This window comes from Oncorhynchus masou, unplaced genomic scaffold (assembly GCF_036934945.1).
Source record: "Oncorhynchus masou masou isolate Uvic2021 unplaced genomic scaffold, UVic_Omas_1.1 unplaced_scaffold_609, whole genome shotgun sequence".
In the NCBI taxonomy this organism is placed as follows: Eukaryota; Metazoa; Chordata; class Actinopteri; order Salmoniformes; family Salmonidae; genus Oncorhynchus; species Oncorhynchus masou.
The window spans coordinates 157,717-180,116 of NW_027012513.1; the positions used below are offsets into that span (position 1 = coordinate 157,717).

The 22,400-nt window shown below is 46.9% G+C and overlaps 1 protein-coding gene across 2 annotated transcripts; it reads right to left on the reverse strand.

Annotated features, from left to right (window-relative positions):
• Window positions 1-688: 688 nt before the first annotated feature.
• Window positions 689-22,400, reverse strand: LOC135536387 (deoxyribose-phosphate aldolase-like). 2 transcript variants are annotated; one of them, XR_010454984.1, is made up of 9 exons: window positions 22,255-22,400; window positions 21,416-21,513; window positions 20,981-21,128; window positions 19,199-19,294; window positions 18,845-18,979; window positions 16,813-16,941; window positions 9,271-9,383; window positions 5,951-6,350; window positions 689-5,555 (listed from the first exon to the last, which is right to left on the reverse strand). XR_010454984.1 is itself a non-coding variant. In XM_064962734.1 (9 exons), the coding sequence occupies exons 1-9, from the start codon at window positions 22,283-22,285 to the stop codon at window positions 5,499-5,501; spliced, it is 957 nt and encodes a 318-aa protein (XP_064818806.1). In that variant the 5' UTR covers window positions 22,286-22,400; the 3' UTR covers window positions 689-5,498. The 2 variants fall into 2 exon arrangements, 1 of the variants encoding a protein (XP_064818806.1); XM_064962734.1 differs by having other exon boundaries at window positions 6,201-6,350.

The following is a 22,400-nucleotide window of genomic DNA, read 5'->3' on the forward strand; positions in this document are numbered from 1 at the left end:
TCACAGCTGTTGGTCAGAGATGTTGGTCAGAGATGTTGGTCAGAGCTGCAGGTCAGAGCTGTAGGTCAGAGCTGTAGGTCAGAGCTGTCGGTCAGAGCTGTCGGTCAGAGCTGTCGGTCAGAGCTGTAGGTCAGAGCTGTTAGGTCAGAGCTGTTAGGTCAGAGATGTTGGTCAGAGATGTTGGTCAGAGATGTTGGTCAGAGCTGTAGGTCAGAGCTGTAGGTCAGAGCTGTTGGCCAGAGCTGTCGGTCAGAGCTGTAGGTCAGAGCTGTCGGTCAGAGCTGTAGGTCAGAGCTGTTAGGTCAGAGATGTTGGTCAGAGATGTTGGTCAGAGATGTTGGTCAGAGCTGTAGGTCAGAGCTGTAGGTCAGAGCTGTAGGTCAGAGCTGTAGGTCAGAGCTGTTGGCCAGAGATGTTGGTCAGAGATGTTGGTCAGAGCTGTAGGTCAGAGCTGTAGGTCAGAGCTGTAGGTCAGAGCTGTAGGTCAGAGCTGTCGGTCAGAGCTGTCGGTCAGAGCTGTTGGTCAGAGCTGTAGGTCAGAGCTGTCGGTCAGAGCTGTCGGTCAGAACTGTCGGCCAGAGCTGTTAGTCAGAGCTGTAGGTCAGAGCTCCAAAGACCAATCTCCATTTTGTGAGAACCTAATGCACAATACGGTTTCCTGACTTCATCTCATGTGAATAACAATCGATAATGTTTGATGGTCTTTAATCACACTTCAACATCTCCCAACAAAATGTCCAGACAAGACATGATTAGAATGGGTGGCAACCTTTCATTACAACGACAGCGACAATAGAAATACCGAATTAAGAGTTTTATATCGTCTATAATATAGTACTCTCAAAAACAACTACAATTTAAAGTGGTTCATTGAAACTGACTCATCAACACTGTTCACATGAATAGACTGAGCTGATTATATAGTGGAGATACCGTGATAAAGGGCACACAGGCCCTAAAGCGGTTCGTCCGTTAATATCGACCACGTGCTCAGAGAGAGAAACTCTAGTGGTGTATTACAGTTACCCTGTTAATCAGAGCTGTTGGGTCAGAGCTGTTAGGTCAGAGCTGTTAGGTCAGAGCTGTTAGGTCAGAGCTGTTAGGTCAGAGCTGTTAGGTCAGAGCTGTTAGGTCAGAGCTGTTAGGTCAGAGCTGTTAGGTCAAAGCTGTTAGGTCAGAGCTGTTAGGTCAGAGCTGTTAGGTCAGAGCTGTTTGGTCAGAGCTGTTAGGTCAGAGCTGTTAGGTCAGAGCTGTTAGGTCAGAGCTGTTAGGTCAGAGCTGTAGGTCAGAGCTGTTGGTCAGAGATGTTGGTCAGAGATGTTGGTCAGAGCTGTAGGTCAGAGCTGTAGGTCAGAGCTGTAGGTCAGAGCTGTAGGTCAGAGCTGTTTGGTCAGAGCTGTCGGTCAGAGCTGTAGGTCAGAGCTGTCGGTCAGAGCTGTCGGTCAGAGCTGTCGGTCAGAGCTGTAGGTCAGAGCTGTCGGTCAGAGCTGTCGGCCAGAGCTGTCGGTCAGAGCTGTCGGCCAGAGCTGTCGGTCAGAGCTGTCGGTCAGAGCTGTCGGTCACAGCTGTAGGTCAGAGCTGTAGGTCAGAGCTCCAAAGACCAATCTCCATTTTGTGAGAACCTAATGCACAATACGGTTTCCTGACTTCATCTCATGTGAATAACAATCGATAATGTTTGATGCTCTTTAATCACACTTCAACATCTCCCAACAAAATGTCCAGACCAGACATGATTAGAATGGGTGGCAACCTTTCATTACAACGACAACGACAATAGAAATACTGAATTAAGAGTTTTATATCGGCTATAATATAGTACTCTCAAAAACAACTACAATTTAAAGTGGTTCATTGAAACTGACTCATCAACACTCAATTCATTCACCGTCATAGTTTCACATTGTTTGGATGGGGACTAGATGAAACCACACTGGCTGAGCTGTCTCAAGGCACAAAGAGGCAGATATACCAGCAGTATTGTATGTCTGGTACACAGTAAAACGTCAGATATACTAGTAGTACTGTACACAGTAAAATATCAGATATACTAGTAGTACTGTACACAGTAAAATATCAGATATACTAGTAGTACTGTACACAGTAAAATATACTAGTAGTACTGTACACAGTAAAATATCAGATATACTAGTAGTACTGTACACAGTAAAATATCAGATATACCAGTAGTACTGTACACAGTAAAATATACTAGTAGTACTGTACACAGTAAAATATCAGATATACTAGTAGTACTGTACACAGTAAAATATCAGATATACTAGTAGTACTGTACACAGTAAAATGTCAGATATACTAGTAGTACTGTACACAGTAAAATGTCAGATATACTAGTAGTACTGTACACAGTAAAATGACAGATATACCAGTAGTACTGTACACAGTAAAATGACAGATATACCAGTAGTACTGTACACAGTAAAATATCAGATATACTAGTAGTACTGTACACAGTAAAATGACAGATATACTAGTAGTACTGTACACAGTAAAATGACAGATATACTAGTAGTACTGTACACAGTAAAATGACAGATATACTAGTAGTACTGTACACAGTAAAATGTCAGATATACTAGTAGTACTGTACACAGTAAAATATACCAGAAGTATTGTACACAGTAAAATATCAGATATACTAGTAGTACTGTACACAGTAAAATGACAGATATACTAGTAGTACTGTACACAGTAAAATGTCAGATATACTAGTAGTACTGTACACAGTAAAATATCAGATATACTAGTAGTACTGTACACAGTAAAATATACCAGTAGTACTGTACACAGTAAAATATTAGATATACTAGTAGTACTGTACACAGTAAAATATCAGATATACTAGTAGTACTGTACACAGTAAAATATCAGATATACTAGTAGTACTGTACACAGTAAAATATCAGATATACCAGTAGTACTGTACACAGTAAAATATCAGATATACTAGTAGTACTGTACACAGTAAAATATACCAGTAGTACTGTACACAGTAAAATATACCAGTAGTACTGTACACAGTAAAATATACCAGAAGTATTGTACACAGTAAAATATCAGATATACTAGTAGTACTGTACACAGTAAAATGACAGATATACTAGTAGTACTGTACACAGTAAAATATCAGATATACTAGTAGTACTGTACACAGTAAAATATACCAGTAGTACTGTACACAGTAAAATATCAGATATACTAGTAGTACTGTACACAGTAAAATATCAGATATACTAGTAGTACTGTACACAGTAAAATATACCAGTAGTACTGTACACAGTAAAATGTCAGATATACTAGTAGTACTGTACACAGTAAAATATACCAGTAGTACTGTACACAGTAAATGTTAGATATACCAGTAGTACTGTACACAGTAAAATATCAGATATACTAGTAGTACTGTACACAGTAAAATATCAGATATACTAGCAGTACTGTACACAGTAAAATATACTAGTAGTACTGTACACAGTAAAATGTTAGATATACTAGTAGTACTGTACACAGTAAAATATCAGATATACCAGTAGTACTGTACACAGTAAAATGACAGATATACTAGTAGTACTGTACACAGTAAAATATCAGATATACTAGTAGTACTGTACACAGTAAAATGTCAGATATACTAGTAGTACTGTACACAGTAAAATGACAGATATACTAGTAGTACTGTACACAGTAAAATATACCAGTAGTACTGTACACAGTAAAATATACTAGTAGTACTGTACACAGTAAAATATACCAGTAGTACTGTACACAGTAAAATATACTAGTAGTACTGTACACAGTAAAATATCAGATATACTAGTAGTACTGTACACAGTAAAATATCAGATATACTAGTAGTACTGTACACAGGAAAATATCAGATATACTAGTAGTACTGTACACAGTAAAATGTCAGATATACTAGTAGTACTGTACACAGGAAAATATCAGATATACTAGTAGTACTGTACACAGTAAAATGTCAGATATACTAGTAGTACTGTACACAGGAAAATATCAGATATACTAGTAGTACTGTACACAGTAAAATGTCAGATATACTAGTAGTACTGTACACAGTAAAATATACCAGTAGTACTGTACACAGTAAATGTTAGATATACCAGTAGTACTGTACACAGTAAAATGTCAGATATACTAGTAGTACTGTACACAGTAAAATATACCAGTAGTACTGTACACAGTAAATGTTAGATATACCAGTAGTACTGTACACAGTAAAATATCAGATATACTAGTAGTACTGTACACAGTAAAATATCAGATATACTAGCAGTACTGTACACAGTAAAATATACTAGTAGTACTGTACACAGTAAAATGTTAGATATACTAGTAGTACTGTACACAGTAAAATATCAGATATACCAGTAGTACTGTACACAGTAAAATGACAGATATACTAGTAGTACTGTACACAGTAAAATGTTAGATATACTAGTAGTACTGTACACAGTAAAATATCAGATATACCAGTAGTACTGTACACAGTAAAATGTCAGATATACTAGTAGTACTGTACACAGTAAAATATCAGATATACTAGTAGTACTGTACACAGTAAAATGTCAGATATACTAGTAGTACTGTACACAGTAAAATGACAGATATACTAGTAGTACTGTACACAGTAAAATATACCAGTAGTACTGTACACAGTAAAATATACTAGTAGTACTGTACACAGTAAAATATACCAGTAGTACTGTACACAGTAAAATATACTAGTAGTACTGTACACAGTAAAATATCAGATATACTAGTAGTACTGTACACAGTAAAATGTCAGATATACTAGTAGTACTGTACACAGTAAAATATACCAGTAGTACTGTACACAGTAAAATATCAGATATACTAGTAGTACTGTACACAGTAAAATATCAGATATACTAGTAGTACTGTACACAGTAAAATATCAGATATACTAGTAGTACTGTACACAGTAAAATGTCAGATATACTAGTAGTACTGTACACAGTAAAATGACAGATATACTAGTAGTACTGTACACAGTAAAATATACCAGTAGTACTGTACACAGTAAAATATACCAGTAGTACTGTACACAGTAAAATATCAGATATACTAGTAGTACTGTACACAGTAAAATATCAGATATACTAGTAGTACTGTACACAGTAAAATATCAGATGTACTAGTAGTACTGTACACAGTAAAATGACAGATATACTAGTAGTACTGTACACAGTAAAATATCAGATGTACTAGTAGTACTGTACACAGTAAAATATCAGATATACCAGTAGTACTGTACACAGTAAAATGGCAGGCTCTCTCTTTTCTTCACCTGATCTGGTCATCATCTCAAATTAACACATTCCTGACAAGTCCAACAACAGACATTTCTTCCAGGTAACCTGTAAGAAACCTGCACAGCGATAGGCTGGTTCGGGTGAGGTTTCGGATTGGTCACTTGGTAAATGGTAACCGTGGTTTCAGGCCATGGGCATCTGGTGATAGGCTGCGTAGCGACCAGTCACGTGATGGTAGATCTGGAGGAGAAAAAGAGAAGAAGAAGAAGAGAGAAACAGGAAATGAAACGGAAGATGAAAGAGGATGACAGGTAAATCATTTACATATGACCCCGTTGTTATTAGGAGAACACTGACATGTGTAAGGTTAAAGGTCGTGACTAATGGACAAACTAAACCATTATGGTGTCCTACAGTACCAAGCCTTTCCACTCTCAGCACTAAATCGGTCACATTATGGGACATGTGTTGGAAGGAGTGTGTGTGTGTGTGTATACCTGTCTCTCTATGTCAGCCAGCAGGCTACTCGCCCGCAGTCTAAAGAAGCGAGGGCTCAGCACTAATCGGTCACGTTATGGGACGTGTGTTGGAACGTGTGTGTGTGTGTGTGTGTGTGTGTGTGTGTGTGTGTATACCTGTCTCTCTATGTCAGCCAGCAGGCTACTAGCCCCCAGTCTAAAGAGGCGAGGGCTCAGCACTAATCGGTCACGTTATGGGACGTGTGTTGGAAGGTGTGTGTGTGTGTGTGTGTGTGTGTGTGTGTATACCTGTCTCTCTATGTCAGCCAGCAGGCTACTAGCCCCCAGTCTAAAGAGGCGAGGGCTCAGCACTAATCGGTCACGTTATGGGACGTGTGTTGGAAGGTGTGTGTGTGTGTGTGTATACCTGTCTCTCTATGTCAGCCAGCAGGCTACTAGCCCCCAGTCTAAAGAGGCGAGGGCTCAGCCACTCGTCTCCCAGCTCTTCCTTCATCAGAGTCAGCCACACCAGCGACTCCTTGGCTGTACGGATCCCACCAGCAGGCTTAAAACCAACCTAGCGGGGTGTACGAGTCACAGGACACAGGAACAACGGCTGTATGTCAGAGAGGGGACCATACAACTTCACGAGGGACGGAGGGCCATTCAACAGGGAACATTGTTCATTTCAATCGGTTTTCAGGTAACTACATATCACAGTGGGGCAAAAAAGTATTTAGTCAGCCACCAATTGTGCAAGTTCTCCCACTTAAAAATATGATAGAGGCCTGTAATTTTCATCATAGGTACACTTCAACTTTGACAGACAAAATGAGAGAAAAAAAAATCCAGAAAATCACATTGTAGGATTTTTAATGAATTTATTTGCAAATTATGGTGGAAAATAAGTATTTGGTCACCTACAAACAAGCAAGATTTCTGGCTCTCACAGACCTGTAACTTCTTCTTTAAGAGGCTCCTCTGTCCTCCACTCATTACCTGTATTAATGGCACCTGTTTGAACTTGTTATCAGTATAAAAGACACCTGTCCACAACCTCAAACAGTCACACGCCAAACACCACTATGGCCAAGACCAAAGAGCTGTCAAAGGACACCAGAAATAAAATTGTAGACCTGCACCAGGCTGGGAAGACTGATTCTGCAATAGGTAAGCAGCTTGGTTTGAAGAAATCAACTGTGGGAGCAATTATTAGGAAATGGAAGACATACAAATGTAATACAAGACCCACTGATAATCTCCCTCGATCTGGGGCTCCACGCAAGATCTCACCCAGTGGGGTCAAAATGATCACAAGAACGGTGAGCAAAAATCCCAGAACCACACGGGGGGACCTAGTGAATGACCTGCAGAGAGCTGGGACCAAAGTAACAAAGCCGACCATCAGTAACACACTACGCCAACAGGGACTCAAATCCTGCAGTGCCAGATGTGTCCCTCTGCTTAAGCCAGTACATGTCCAGGCCCGTCTGAAGTTTGCCAGAAAGCATTTGGGATGATCCAGAAGAAGATTGGGAGAATGTCATATGGTCAGATGAAACCAAAATATAACTTTTTGGTAAAAACTCAACTCGTCTTAAAACCTCTTGAAGCTAGGGGGCACTATATTTTTATGTTTGGAAAAATAACGTTCCCAAAGTAAAAGGCCTATTTCTCAGGACCAGATTCTAGAATATGCATTTAATTGACAGATTAGGATAGAAACCACTCCAAAGTTTCCAAAACTGTCAAAATAGTCTGAGTTTAACATAACTGATATTGCAGGCGAAACCCTGAGGAAAATCCAACCAGGAAGTGGCTTCTATTTTGAAAGGCTATGGAACATAGAGTTATCTTTGCTCCATTTAAAGGGCTATCAACCAGATTCCTTTTTCTTTCGCTTCCTCAAGTCGTTAGACATAGTTTCAGGCTTTTATTTTGAAAAATGAGCGAGAACAATAACATCGCGTCATTGTATGGCTGGGTGCCAGCAGCGTTTTGTTTGGGCAGCCATTGCCGATCCCTCTCCTACTGAAAAAGACTTTTGATTATATATTTTAAAAATAACCTGAGGATTGATTATAAAAAAACGTTTGACATGTTTCTGTGGACATTATGGATACTATTTGGAATTTTCGTCTGCGTTGTCGTGACAACTCTTTCCTGTGGATTTCTGAACATAACGCGCCAAACAAACGGAGGTATTTTTGGATTTAAAAAATAATCTTTATGGAACAAAAAGGAACATTTATTGTGTAACTGGGAGTCTCGTGAGTGAAAACATCCAAAGATCATCAAAGGTAAACGATTAATTTGATTTGCTTTTCTGATTTTCGTGACCAAGCTACATGATACTAGGTGTTCATAATGTTTTGTTGAGCGAACGATAAATTTACACAAACGCTTGGATTGCTTTCGCTTTAAAGCATATTTTCTAAATCTGACACGACAGGTGGATTAACAAAAGGCTAAACTGTGTCTTTCTTGTGATTTCATGAATATGAATATTTTTAGTAATATTATTTGAATGTGGCACTCTACAATTCAGCGGTTGTTGATGACAATTATCCCGCTAAAGGGATGTGTAGCGTCAAGAAGTTAAGCCAGTACATGTCCAGGCTCGTCTGAAGTTTGTTGGAGAGCATTTGGATGATCCAGAAGAAGATTGGGAGAATGTCATATGGTCAGATGAAACCAAAATATAACTTTTTGGTAAAAACTCAACTCATCGTGTTTGGAGGACAAAGAATGCTGAGTTGCATCCAAAGAACACCATACTTACTGTGAAGCATGGGGGTGGAAACATCATGCTTTGGGGCTGTTTTTCTGCAAAGGGACCAGGACGACTGATCCGTGTAAAGGAAAGAAAGAATGAATGGGGCCATGTATCGTGAGATTTTGAGTGAAAACCTCCTTCCATCAGCAAGGGCATTGAACATGAAACGTGGCTGGGTCTTTCAGAATGACAATGATCCCAAACACACCGCCCGGGCAACGAAGGAGTGGCTTCATAAGAAGCATTAAGGTCCTGGAGTTACCTAGCCAGTCTCCAGATCTCAACCCCATAGAACATTTTTGGAGGGAGTTGAAAGTCCGTGTTGCCCAGCAACAGCCCCAAAACATCATTGCTCTAGAGGAGATCTGCATGGAGGAATGGGCCAAAATACCAGCAACAGTGTGTGAAAACCTTGTGAAGACTTACAGAAAACGTTTGACCTCTGTCATTGCCAACAAAGGGTATATAACAAAGTATTGAGATAAGTATTTGGTCAATAACAAAAGTTTATTTTCCACCATAATTTGCAAATAAATTCATTAAAAAATAAAATTACAGGCCTCTCTCTTCTTTTTAAGTGGGAGAACTTGCACAATTGGTGGCTGACTAAATACTTTTTTGCCCCACTGTATCTGATGTTGAACGGCATTGATTGCAACTGACTTAATTCCACTTGACTGAACGGACACACACACACACACACACACACACACACACACACCTTATGTCCAGTCTTCAGGAAGTAGTCCCGGATGGCTCTGACCATCACTATGGCGACAGGGTAGGTAGCGTTGACAGACTCCTTCCCTGTTGACGTCTTGATGAAGTCCGACCCTGTTGTAACACAAACAGACATTGTTAAAAAAAAAACGACCTCAGATCAACTGACCTTAATGTGTACATTAATAATTAATTATAATTATAATGTACAGCGCATTTGGGGAAGTATTCAAAAGCGTTATGTTAAATGTAAAAGAACAAAATCCTCATCAACCTTCACAGAGTAACCACGTAATGACAAAGCAAAACTGTTTTTTTTTTAGAAATGTTTGCTGGCCCAGCCAGATCCCAGACGAGATACCTGATCAAATATCTGGAGAGACATGACAATATCTGTGCAGCAACGTTCCCCATCCAACCTGACAGAACTTGAGAGGATCTGCAGAGAAGAATGGGAGAAACTCCCCAAATACAGGTGTGCCAAGCTTGTAGCGTCAAACCCATGTAGTCTCGATGCTGTAATCGCTGGCAAAGATGTTTCAACAAAGTACTGAGTAAAAGAACTGAATATTTAAGTAAATGTGATATTTCATTTTGCTTTCCTGCAAACCTGTTTTTGCTTTGTCACTACGGGGTCTTGTGATGTCACTACGGGGGTCTTGTGATGTCACTACGGGGTCTTGTGATGTCACTACGGGGTCTTGTGATGTCACTACGGGGGACTTGTGATGTCACTACGGGGGACTTGCGATGTCACTACGGGGGTCTTGCGATGTCACTACAGGGTCTTGCGATGTCACTACGGGGTCTTGCGATGTCACTACGGGGGACTTGCGATGTCACTACGGGGTCTTGTGATGTCACTACGGGGTCTTGTGATGTCACTACGGGGTCTTGTGATGTCACTACGGGGTCTTGTGATGTCACTACGGGGGTCTTGTGATGTCACTACGGGGGTCTTGTGATGTCACTACGGGGGACTTGTGATGTCACTACGGGGGACTTGTGATGTCACTACGGGGGACTTGTGATGTCACTACGGGGGTCTTGCGATGTCACTACGGGGTCTTGCGATGTCACTACGGGGTCTTGCGATGTCACTACGGGGGACTTGCGAAATGTGGAAATGTGGTGTTATTGTCACCATTACAATTTCTTCTATATCAATATGGAATCTACTCAGCTTTTCAACTTTCTACAATTCCAAAAAGATCCCATCCGAGCAGAATGAGCTATAGAAATAGGAAACTAGACATACAGATGACGACAATACATTTAAACATTCTAGAAATACATTTTGTTTGAATAAATATAGGACATGTAGAGATGTCATCAGACTGGACTAAAAAAAAACAATATGATACTACTACAGTATAAAAGGCACAGCTAGTTCTAAAGTATCTCTGACTGAAACAGGATATTATACTGAGGGCCGCTCTGCTCCCAGGGTCTCCAGGGAGGGCCGCTCTGCTCCCAGGGTCTCCAGGGAGGGCCGCTCTGCTCCCAGGGTCTCCAGGGAGGGCCGCTCTGCTCCCAGGGTCTCCAGGGAGGGCCGCTCTGCTCCCAGGGTCTCCAGGGAGGGCCGCTCTGCTCCCAGGGTCTCCAGAGACATTACAGTGAGGGCCGCTCTGCTCCCAGGGTCTCCAGAGACATTACAGTGAGGGCCGCTCTGCTCCCAGGGTCTCCAGGGAGGGCCGCTCCGCCCCCAGGGTCTCCAGAGAGGGCCGCTCTGCTCCCAGGGTCTCCAGAGACATTACAGTGAGGGCCGCTCTGCCCCCAGGGTCTCCAGAGACATTACAGTGAGGGCCGCTCTGCCCCCAGGGTCTCCAGAGACATTACAGTGAGGGCCGCTCTGCTCCCAGGGTCTCCAGGGAGGGCCGCTCCGCTCCCAGGGTCTCCAGGGAGGGCCGCTCTGCTCCCAGGGTCTCCAGAGAGGGCCGCTCTGCTCCCAGGGTCTCCAGAGACATTACAGTGAGGGCCGCTCTGCTCCCAGGGTCTCCAGGGAGGGCCGCTCTGCTCCCAGGGTCTCCAGAGACATTACAGTGAGGGCCGCTCTGCTCCCAGGGTCTCCAGGGAGGGCCGCTCTGCTCCCAGGGTCTCCAGGGAGGGCCGCTCTGCTCCCAGGGTCTCCAGAGACATTACAGTGAGGGCCGCTCTGCTCCCAGGGTCTCCAGGGAGGGCCGCTCCGCTCCCAGGGTCTCCAGAGACATTACAGTGAGGGCCGCAATGCCCCCAGGGTCTCCAGAGACATTACAGTGAGGGCCGCTCTGCTCCCAGGGTCTCCAGAGAGGGCCGCTCTGCTCCCAGGGTCTCCAGAGAGGGCCGCTCTGCTCCCAGGGTCTCCAGAGAGGGCCGCTCTGCTCCCAGGGTCTCCAGAGAGGGCCGCTCCGCTCCCAGGGTCTCCAGAGACACTACAGTGAGGGCCGCTCTCATCCCAGGGTCTCCAGAGAGGGCCGCTCTGCTCCCAGGGTCTCCAGAGAGGGCCGCTCTGCTCCCAGGGTCTCCAGAGAGGGCCGCTCTCATCCCAGGGCCTCCAGAGAGGGCCACTCCGCTCCCTGGGTCTCCAGAGAGGGCCGCTCTCATCCCAGGGCCTCCAGAGAGGGCCGCTCCGCTCCCTGGGTCTCCAGAGAGGGCCGCTCTGCTCTCAGGGTCTCCAGAGAGGGCCGCTCTGCTCCCAGGGCCTCCAGAGACATTACAGTGAGGGCCACTCTGCTCCCAGAGCCTCCAGAGACATTACAGTGAGGGCCACTCTGCTCCCAGAGCCTCCAGAGAGGGCCGCTCTGCTCCCAGAGCCTCCAGAGACATTACAGTGAGGGCCGCTCCGCTCCCAGGGTCTCCAGAGAGGGCCGCTCTGCTCCCAGAGCGTCCAGAGAGGGCCGCTCTGCTCCCAGGGTCTCCAAGAGAGGGCCGCTCTGCTCCCAGGGCCTCCAGAGAGGGCCGCTCTGCTCCCAGGGTCTCCAGGGAGGGCCGCTCCGCTCCCAGAGCCTCCAGAGAGGGCCGCTCCGCTCCCAGAGCCTCCAGGGAGGGCCGCTCTGCTCCCAGGGCCTCCAGAGACGGCCGCTCCGCTCCCAGGGCCTCCAGAGACGGCCGCTCCGCTCCCAGAGCCTCCAGAGAGGGCCGCTCCGCTCCCAGAGCCTCCAGAGAGGGCCGCTCTGCTCCCAGGGTCTCCAGAGAGGGCCGCTCTGCTCCCAGAGCCTCCAGAGAGGGCCGCTCTGCTCCCAGAGCCTCCAGAGAGGGCCGCTCTGCTCCCAGGGCCTCCAGAGAGGGCCGCTCCGCTCCCAGGGCCTCCAGAGAGGGCCGCTCCGCTCCCAGGGCCTCCAGAGAGGGCCGCTCCGCTCCCAGGGCCTCCAGAGAGGGCCGCTCCGCTCCCAGGGCCTCCAGAGAGGGCCGCTCTGCTCCCAGGGTCTCCAGAGAGGGCCGCTCCGCTCCCAGAGCCTCCAGAGCCAGAGGAGAACATATGGTGTCTGACACTGTGACAGAGCTAACAGAGGGTGTGTGCTGCCTGCTTCATCAATATAACCCTTCATTTATCCCCTTCCCTCCCGTCCATCCCTACATTTATCCCCTTCCTTTCCTTCTGAGACAATTATGTCTTATCAGCTTTCTGGATAAAAATAGAAGATGAAATGACAGGCTTTTAATAGATGAACCACAAACCCTGGTAAAAAGCATCATTCCTCTATTCTGCCCTCCTTCCCCCCCCCCCAACCCTTCTTCCTTCCCCCCCCCATACCTTCTTCCTCCTCCCCCCATCCCTTCTTCCTCCTCCCCCCATCCCTTCTTCCTCCTCCCCCCCATCCCTCCCCCTCCTCCCCCCATCCCTTCTTCCTCCTCCCCACCATCCCTTCTTCCTCCTCCCCCCATCCCTTCTTCCTCCTCCCCCCATCCCTTCTTCCTCCTCCCCCCATCCCTTCTTCCTCCTCCCCCCATCCCTCTTCTTCCTCCTCCCCCCATCCCTTCTTCCTCCTCCCCCATCCCTTCTTCCTCCTCCCCCCATCCCTTCTTCCTCCTCCCCCCATCCCTTCTTCCTCCTCCCCCATCCCTTCTTCCTCCTCCCCATCCCTTCTTCCTCCCCCCCCATCCCCTCTTCCTCCTCCCCCCATCCCCTCTTCCTCCCCCCATCCCCTCTTCCTCCTCCCCCCCCATCCCCTCTTCCTCCTCCCCCCATCCCCTCTTCCTCCTCCCCCATCCCTTCTTCCTCCTCCCCCCATCCCCTCTTCCTCCTCCCCCATCCCTTCTTCCTCCTCCCCCCATCCCTTCTTCCTCCTCCCCCCACCCCTTCTTCCTCCTCCCCCCACCCCTTCTTCCTCCTCCCCCCATCCCTTCTTCCTCCTCCCCCCATCCCTTCTTCCTCCTCCCCCCATCCCTTCTTCCTCCTCCCCCCATCCCTTCTTCCTCCTCCCCCATCCCTTCTTCCTCCTCCCCCATCCCTTCTTCCTCCTCCCCCATCCCTTCTTCCTCCTCCCCCATCCCTTCTTCCTCCTCCCCCCATCCCTTCTTCCTCCTCCCCCATCCCTTCTTCCTCCTCCCTTCTTCCTCCTCCCCCCATCCCTTCTTCCTCCTCCCCCATCCCTTCTTCCTCCTCCCCCCATCCCTTCTTCCTCCTCCCCCCATCCCTTCTTCCTCCTCCCCCATCCCTTCTTCCTCCCCCCATCCCTTCTTCCCTCCTCCCCCATCCCTTCTTCCCTCCTCCCCCATCCCTTCTTCCTCCTCCCAACCCCCTAACGACAGCTCATTACTAGACTGATGAACCCTTTACAGATATGTACTATGTATTGTTACGTTAGACTGACGAACCCTTTACAGATATGTACTATGTATTGTTACGTTAGACTGACGAACCCTTTACAGATATGTACTATGTATTGTTACGTTAGACTGACGAACCCTTTACAGATATGTACTATGTATTGTTACGTTAGACTGATGAACCCTTTACAGATATGTACTATGTATTGTTACAGTCAGAGTTTCTTTATTTCTTCCCTTTTTCTCTCTCGCTCTCTTCACACTATCGTCCCCTTCTCTTTCTTACTCTCTCTCTCTCTCTCTCTCCCTCATAATCCCCTCTCACCATCTTTCCCCCTCTCTCTCTCACCATCTTTCCCTCTCTCTCTCTCACCATCTTTCCCTCTCTCACCCTCTCTCTCTCATCATCTTTCCCTCTCTCACCCTCTCTCTCACCATCTTTCCCTCTCTCACCCTCTCTCTCACCATCTTTCCCTCTCACCCGCTCTCTCACCATCTTTCGCTCTCACCCTCTCTCAACATCTTTCTCTCTCACCATCTTTCCCCCTCTCTCACCATCTTTCCCCCTCTCTCTCTCACCATCTTTCCATCTCTCACCCTCTCTCTCACCATCTTTCCCCCTCTCTCACCCTCTCTCTCACCATCTTTCCCCCTCCCTCACCATCTCTCCCCCTCCCTCACCATCTCTCCCCCTCCCTCACCATCTCTCCCCCTCCCTCACCATCTTTCCCCCTCCCTCACCATCTTTCCCCCTCCCTCACCATCTTCCCCCCTCTCTCCCCATCTCTCCCCCTCTCTCACCATCTTCCCCCCTCTCTCACCATCTTTCCCCCTCTCTCACCATCTTTCCCCCTCTCTCACCATCTTTCCCCCTCTCTCACCATCTTTCCCTCTCGCTCTCCTCACCCCCCTCCCTCACCATCTTTCCCCCTCCCTCACCATCTTTCCCCCTCTCTCACCATCTGTCCCCCTCCCTCACCATCTTTCCCCCTCCCTCACCATCTTTCCCCCTCCCTCACCATCTTTCCCCCTCCCTCACCATCTTTCCCCCTCCCTCACCATCTCTCCCCCTCTCTCACCATCTCTCACCATCTCTCCCCCTCTCTCACCATCTCTCCCCCTCTCTCACCATCTCTCACCATCTCTCCCCCTCTCTCACCATCTTTCCCCCTCTCTCACCATCTCTCCCCCTCTCTCACCATCTCTCCCCGTCTCTCACCATCTTTCCCCCTCTCTCACCATCTTTCCCTCTCGTTCTCCTCACCCCCCCATCTCTCACAATCTTTCCCTCTCGCTCTCCTCACCCCCCATCTCTCACAATCTTTCCCTCTCGCTCTCCTCACCCCCCATCTCTCACCATCTCTCCCTCTCCTCACCCCCCATCTCTCACCATCTTTCCCTCTCCCTCTCCTCACCCCCCATCTCTCACCATCTTTCCCTCTCCACATACCCCCCCCCCCTCAGACAGAGGGACAGAGGAGTAATTTTGTACATTGGTTATGGGGGATGTTAATGAGCTGATAATTGATAGAGGTTATTAAACGAGGATGGCGGTAATGACGCTCCTTTCATTTGGCTAGCGTGGGCAAGCAGCGTGTGTGTGTGTGAGCGTGTGTGTGTGCGTGGGCAAGCAGTGTGTGTGTGTGTGTGAGCAAGCAGTGTGTGTGTGTGTGTGTGTGTGAGCAAGCAGTGTGTGTGCAAGCAGTGTGTGTGTGTGTGTGTGTGTGCGTGTGCAAGCAGTGTGTGTGTGTGTGTGAGCAAGCAGTGTGTGTGTGTGTGTGTGTGAGCAAGCAGTGTGTGTGTGCAAGCAGTGTGTGTGTGTGAGAGCGTGTGTGTGAGAGCGTGTGTGTGAGAGCGTGTGTGTGTGAGCGTGTGTGTGTGAGAGCGTGTGTGTGTGAGAGCGTGTGTGTGAGAGCGTGTGTGTGAGAGCGTGTGTGAGAGCGTGTGTGTGTGCGTGTGTGAGAGCGTGTGTGTGAGAGCGTGTGTGAGAGCGTGTGTGTGAGAGCGTGTGTGTGAGAGCGTGTGTGTGTGCGTGTGTGTGAGAGCGTGTGTGTGTGTGTGTGAGAGCGTGTGTGTGAGAGCGTGTGTGTGTGTGAGAGCGTGTGTGTGAGAGAGCGTGTGTGTGAGAGCGTGTGTGTGTGAGAGCGTGTGTGTGTGTGTGTGTGTGTGTGAGAGCATGTGTGTGTGTGTAAGCAGTGTGTGTGTGAGAGCATGTGTGTGAGTGTGTGTGTGTGTCGGAGTAAAATAGCCGCAGTCATAGATTAATAGGCAAAATTATCATTCAATTTCTGGAATCTCATACGCAATTTATAGAACAAGGGGAGATTAAGGAGCAAGCAGTGAGACAAAAGCAATGTATTTTAATAATGATCTCTATCGGACCGGCTGACAATTTGGTAGTCAGGCTTATTATGTGACTGGTAGCTAAGTGTACAGTTCAGTGTGTGTGTGTGTGTGTGTGTGTGTGTGTGTGTGTGTGTGTGTGTGTGTGTGTGTGTGTGTGTGTGTGTGTGTGTGTGTGTGAGAGAGTGTTCATCAGGTTAGCTAAGTACAGAGACAGAGAGTACAGCCTGAACAACAGCGCCCCCCACAGGAGAACATGACAAACTGCACCATTTGTAAAAAAACAAAAAACAATATCACTGGGCCTGATTCGCAGGAGAGATGAGCGGAGCGCATTCAACTGGGATTTTCACAAATCATTCGTCAACGAGAGAGAGAAATGTGAGTTGGATCCCAGGTGTATATAACACCGGCCGTGTGTGTGTGTGTGTGTGTGTGAGAGAACACTCACCAGCCATCATAGCCACCAGACTAGCCTTGTAGACATTGGTGTAGGTCCCCAGCTCTCCTATAGCCAGGATGGACTTCATGTGAGCCTCCCCACAGGCCTCTCTGAACTGACACACCTCATCATACATGGCTGAGGAGACAGAGGGCATTTAAATGGACACTGTCATAGCAACACCATAGCAACACCATAGCAACACCATAGCTCATACTGCCATAGCAACATCATAGCTCATACTGCCAAAGCAACATCATAGCAACACCATAGCTCATACTGCCATAGCAACATCATAGCTCATACTGCCATAGCAACACCATAGCTCATACTGCCATAGCAACATCATAGCTCATACTGCCATAGCAACATCATAGCTCAGACTGCCATAGCAACATCATAGCTCATACTGCCATAGCAACATCATAGCTCATACTGCCATAGCAACATCATAGCAGCATCATAGTTCATACTGCCATAGCAACATCATAGTTCATACTGCCATAGGAACATCATAGCTCATACTGCCATAGCAACATCATAGTTCATACTGCCATAGCAACATCATAGTTCATACTGCCATAGCAACACCATAGTTCAATCAACCGTTTCCAGCTACAATAGTCATTTACAACATTAACAATGTCTACACTGTATTTCTGATCAATTTGATGTTATTTTAATGGACAAAAAAAGGACATTTCTAAGTGACCCCAAAATTTTGAACGACAGTGTATGTTTACATATTCATGTTGACTGACTGTATGTTTACATATTCACGTTGACTGACTGTATGTTTACATATTCCTGTTGACTGACTGTATGTTTACATATTCATGTTGACTGACTGTATGTTTACATATTCATGTTGACTGACTGTATGTTTACATATTCATGTTGACTGACTGTATGTTTACATATTCCTGTTGACTGACTGTATGTTTACATATTCACGCTGACTGACTGTATGTTTACATATTCACGTTGACTGACTATGTTTACATATTCACGCTGACTGACTGTATGTTTACATATTCACGTTGACTGACTGTATGTTTACATATTCACGCTGACTGACTGTATGTTTACATATTCACGTTGACTGACTGTATGTTTACATATTCACGTTGACTGACTGTATGTTTACATATTCACGCTGACTGACTGTATGTTTACATATTCATGTTGACTGACTGTATGTTTACATATTCACGCTGACTGACTGTATGTTTACATATTCACGCTGACTGACTGTATGTTTACATATTCACGTTGACTGACTGTATGTTTACATATTCACGCTGACTGACTGTATGTTTACATATTCACGCTGACTGACTGTATGTTTACATATTCACGTTGACTGACTATGTTTACATATTCACGTTGACTGACTGTATGTTTACATATTCACGCTGACTGACTGTATGTTTACATATTCACGCTGACTGACTGTATGTTTACATATTCACGTTGACTGACTATGTTTACATATTCACGCTGACTGACTGTATGTTTACATATTCACGCTGACTGACTGTATGTTTACATATTCCTGTTGACTGACTGTATGTTTACATATTCACGTTGACTGACTGTATGTTTACATATTCAGGCTGACTGACTGTGTTTACATATTCACGTTGACTGACTGTATGTTTACATATTCCTGTTGACTGACTGTATGTTTACATATTCAGGCTGACTGACTGTATGTTTACATATTCCTGTTGACTGACTATGTTTACAGGCTGTTCTGGAACTAAAGGGTGGTCTTGACACCGGTACTAGCCGGATGTACCTAATAAAGTGTCCGGTGAGTGTCTATTGGGGCGACAGGGTAGCCTAGTGGTTAGAGCGTTGGACTAGTAACCAGGAAGGTTGCAAATTCAAACCCCCGAGCTGACAAGGTACAAATGTGTCGTTCTGCCCCTGAACAGGCAGTTAACCCACTGTTCCTAGGCCGTCATTGAAAATAAGAATTTGTTCTTAACTGACTTGCCTGGTTAAATAAAGGTAAAATTAAATTAAAATACCACACCTTCCCACTGGCCAGTGAGAGCCAGAGTCCTGTTAATGACTATATCTATCTCCATAGCTCCATCCTCTACAGCCATACGGACCTCCTCCAGCCTGGTCTTCAGAGAGGTCTGGCCTGCAGGGAAACCGGTCGCCACTGAGGAGAGGAGGAGCAGGATGGAGAGTCATTGAGTCATTATCTATAGAGCCGCTGAGTCATTATCTATAGTTTTTCCATGTCACAATAGTCTGTTATTTCATTCATGTTGTGGCTGTATGAGCCGTTTTTAATGTGTTAATTAAGCAACATACACCTGGACTGTCCAACTGTCCCTCTCTCTCTCTCTCTCTCTCTCTCTCTCTCTCTCTCTCTTACCTGAGGCGACAGGTAGGCTGGAGTTGGCTGCTTTCAGTGACTTCACAGCATCAGCCACACGAGATGGGTACACGCACACCGCTGCAGTAGTCACACCTAGATACAACCAGAACATATAGGTACTCTTCACTCATTGCCAACACCAAAGATAGGCCTATCATGTGAAACACAAGAGCACGTCGCCCTCTAGTGGACAAAACTAAGGAGCACGTCGCCCTCTAGTGGACAAAACTAAGGAGCACGTCGCCCTCTAGTGGGCAAAACTAAGGAGCACGTCGCCCTCTAGTGGGCAAAACTAAGGAGCACGTCGCCCTCTAGTGGGCAAAGCTAAGGAGCACGTCGCCCTCTAGTGGGCAAAGCTAAGGAGCACGTCGCCCTCTAGTGGGCAAAGCTAAGGAGCACGTCGCCCTCTAGTGGGCAAAGCTAAGGAGCACGTCGCCCTCTAGTGGGCAAAACTAAGGAGCACGTCGCCCTCTAGTGGGCAAAACTAAGGAGCACGTCGCCCTCTAGTGGGCAAAACTAAGGAGCACGTCGCCCTCTAGTGGGCAAAACTAAGGAGCACGCCGCCCTCTAGTGGGCAAAACTAAGGAGCACGCCGCCCTCTAGTGGGCAAACTAAGGAGCACGCCGCCCTCTAGTGGGCAAACTAAGGAGCACGCCGCCCTCTAGTGGGCAAACTAAGGAGCACGCCGCCCTCTAGTGGGCAAACTAAGGAGCACGCCGCCCTCTAGTGGGCAAACTAAGGAGCACGCCGCCCTCTAGTGGGCAAACTAAGGAGCACGCCGCCCTCTAGTGGGCAAACTAAGGAGCACGCCGCCCTCTAGTGGGCAAACTAAGGAGCACGTCGCCCACTAGTGGGCAAACTAAGGAGCACGTCGCCCTCTAGTGGGCAAACTAAGGAGCACGTCGCCCTCTAGTGGGCAAACTAAGGAGCACGTCGCCCCTCTAGTGGGCAAACTAAGGAGCACGTCGCCCCTCTAGTGGGCAAACTAAGGAGCACGTCGCCCTCTAGTGGGCAAACTAAGGAGCACGCCGCCCTCTAGTGGGCAAAACTAAGGAGCACGTCGCCCTCTAGTGGGCAAACTAAGGAGCACGCCGCCCTCTAGTGGGCAAACTAAGGAGCACGCCGCCCTCTAGTGGGCAAACTAAGGAGCACGCCGCCCTCTAGTGGGCAAACTAAGGAGCACGTCGCCCCACTAGTGGGCAAACTAAGGAGCACGTCGCCCCTCTAGTGGGCAAACTAAGGAGCACGTCGCCCCTCTAGTGGGCAAACTAAGGAGCACGTCGCCCCTCTAGTGGGCAAACTAAGGAGCACGCCGCCCTCTAGTGGGCAAACTAAGGAGCACGCCGCCCTCTAGTGGGCAAACTAAGGAGCACGCCGCCCTCTAGTGGGCAAACTAAGTAGCACGCCGCCCTCTAGTGGGCAAACAAGGAGCACGACAGACATGTTACGTCCCTGAAAAAGGGGAGAAATAATCACATGTTCATTCACAATCGACATAAAATGGCAGCTGCTCTCAGTACGAAGCTATTCTTTGCTACACCCCACTACCTTCATCCAGACAGACAGACCTCCCACTACCTTCGTCCAGACAGACAGACCCCCCACTACCTTCTTCCAGACAGACCCCCCACTACCTTCATCCAGACAGACAGACCCCCCACTACCTTCTTCCAGACAGACCTCCCACTACCTTCATCCAGACAGACCTCCCACTACCTTCATCCAGACAGACAGACCCCCCCACTACCTTCGTCCAGACAGAGACAGTCCCCCCACTACCTTCGTCCTGCATGTCCATGCTCTTCAGCAGGTCGTAGCGTACCGGCTGGGTCGCCTTCATACACAGCCGGTGGATGTTGCCGGGCGTGTCGTCACCGGCCAGGGTCGTCAGGTCAATACAGGTCACCGCCCGCAGCAGCCACGCCGCCTGGAGATAGAGAGAGCATTATGGGTAATGTTGTAACACAGAGTCCGATGTCAACTCATACCGGGGTGTTTAACTGTTTGTTCTCAATACAAGGGGTTGGTGTGGACAACACTTCAACACTAGATAACACAAAAACCATACCAGACATAATGTATATCCTTATTCTATTAGTAGGATATAAACTGAGCACCACTTCATCTTGTGTGTCTTATAGGAAAACATTGGAGATGAAGGTATTACACACACAAGCTAAACCCCAAAAGCTAAACCCCAAAAGCTCCTCCTACCTGCCACTGTTTCTTGTTCTTATTGCGTCCTTGGATCTGCTGAGCTCTCTTCAGCACTGCCTGGGTGTTCACCCGCACCTTGGACACCCATTCCAGGTCTGACACACACACACACACACACACACACACACACACACACACACACACACACACACACACACACAGTGGTGGAAAAAATACCCAATAGTCAAACTTTAGTACAAGTAAAGAGAAGTTTATATATACGTTGGCCCATTTCTCACTGAATCCACTATTCTGTTCAGATATCTACCTAATATCATGTAGGCTGACAGTAGTTAACAACCGATGGTTAGGCCTGCATCGAAAGGTTTTCCGGGATCTTAGTACAGTCAGACCACAAGAGATCACCGATAGTCACGTGATTCACCCTGGCTGAGCTGAGTGTCGTGTGAAACATATTGTCCAGGACGTCATGAGTCAAGACCACCAACATTCAGTAATTCAGCACGTAACGTTAACTAACTACTATCTTTACGGTGTTCACGAGACACGATACATAGTATCTCTGGTCTCTGCATGTTACTGAACTAACGTTAGATGAATATTTTCAACACGTTGACAGACAATGTGCAGTGACTGTAATATGAGAGCGGTAACCTTAGTTCTTACATACATTTGTTAGAAACCAAACTCCTCCTGTTAGGCCTAAGTGTCACAGTCAAAACATTCATTATCAAAAATGTCCTAAACATAAAACACGACGGTAGTAGCTTGAGTTGATACTAGCTAGCTGCACATGCTAACACAATCGATAGCTATTTCGCTGGATTTGACTAATGTTAAACATGTATTTCCCACAATAAAGAAGCGAGTCTTACCAAGGGGCATGCCCGGGTTTCTTGCAGACATGGTTAACGACGATTTAACGATCAAACGGAGTTATTTTTCCATCGGATTCACCTAGCAAGCTAGCAGAGTTTACAGTCCATGGACCTCTTCCTGAATGTATAGTTACCGCCCCTCT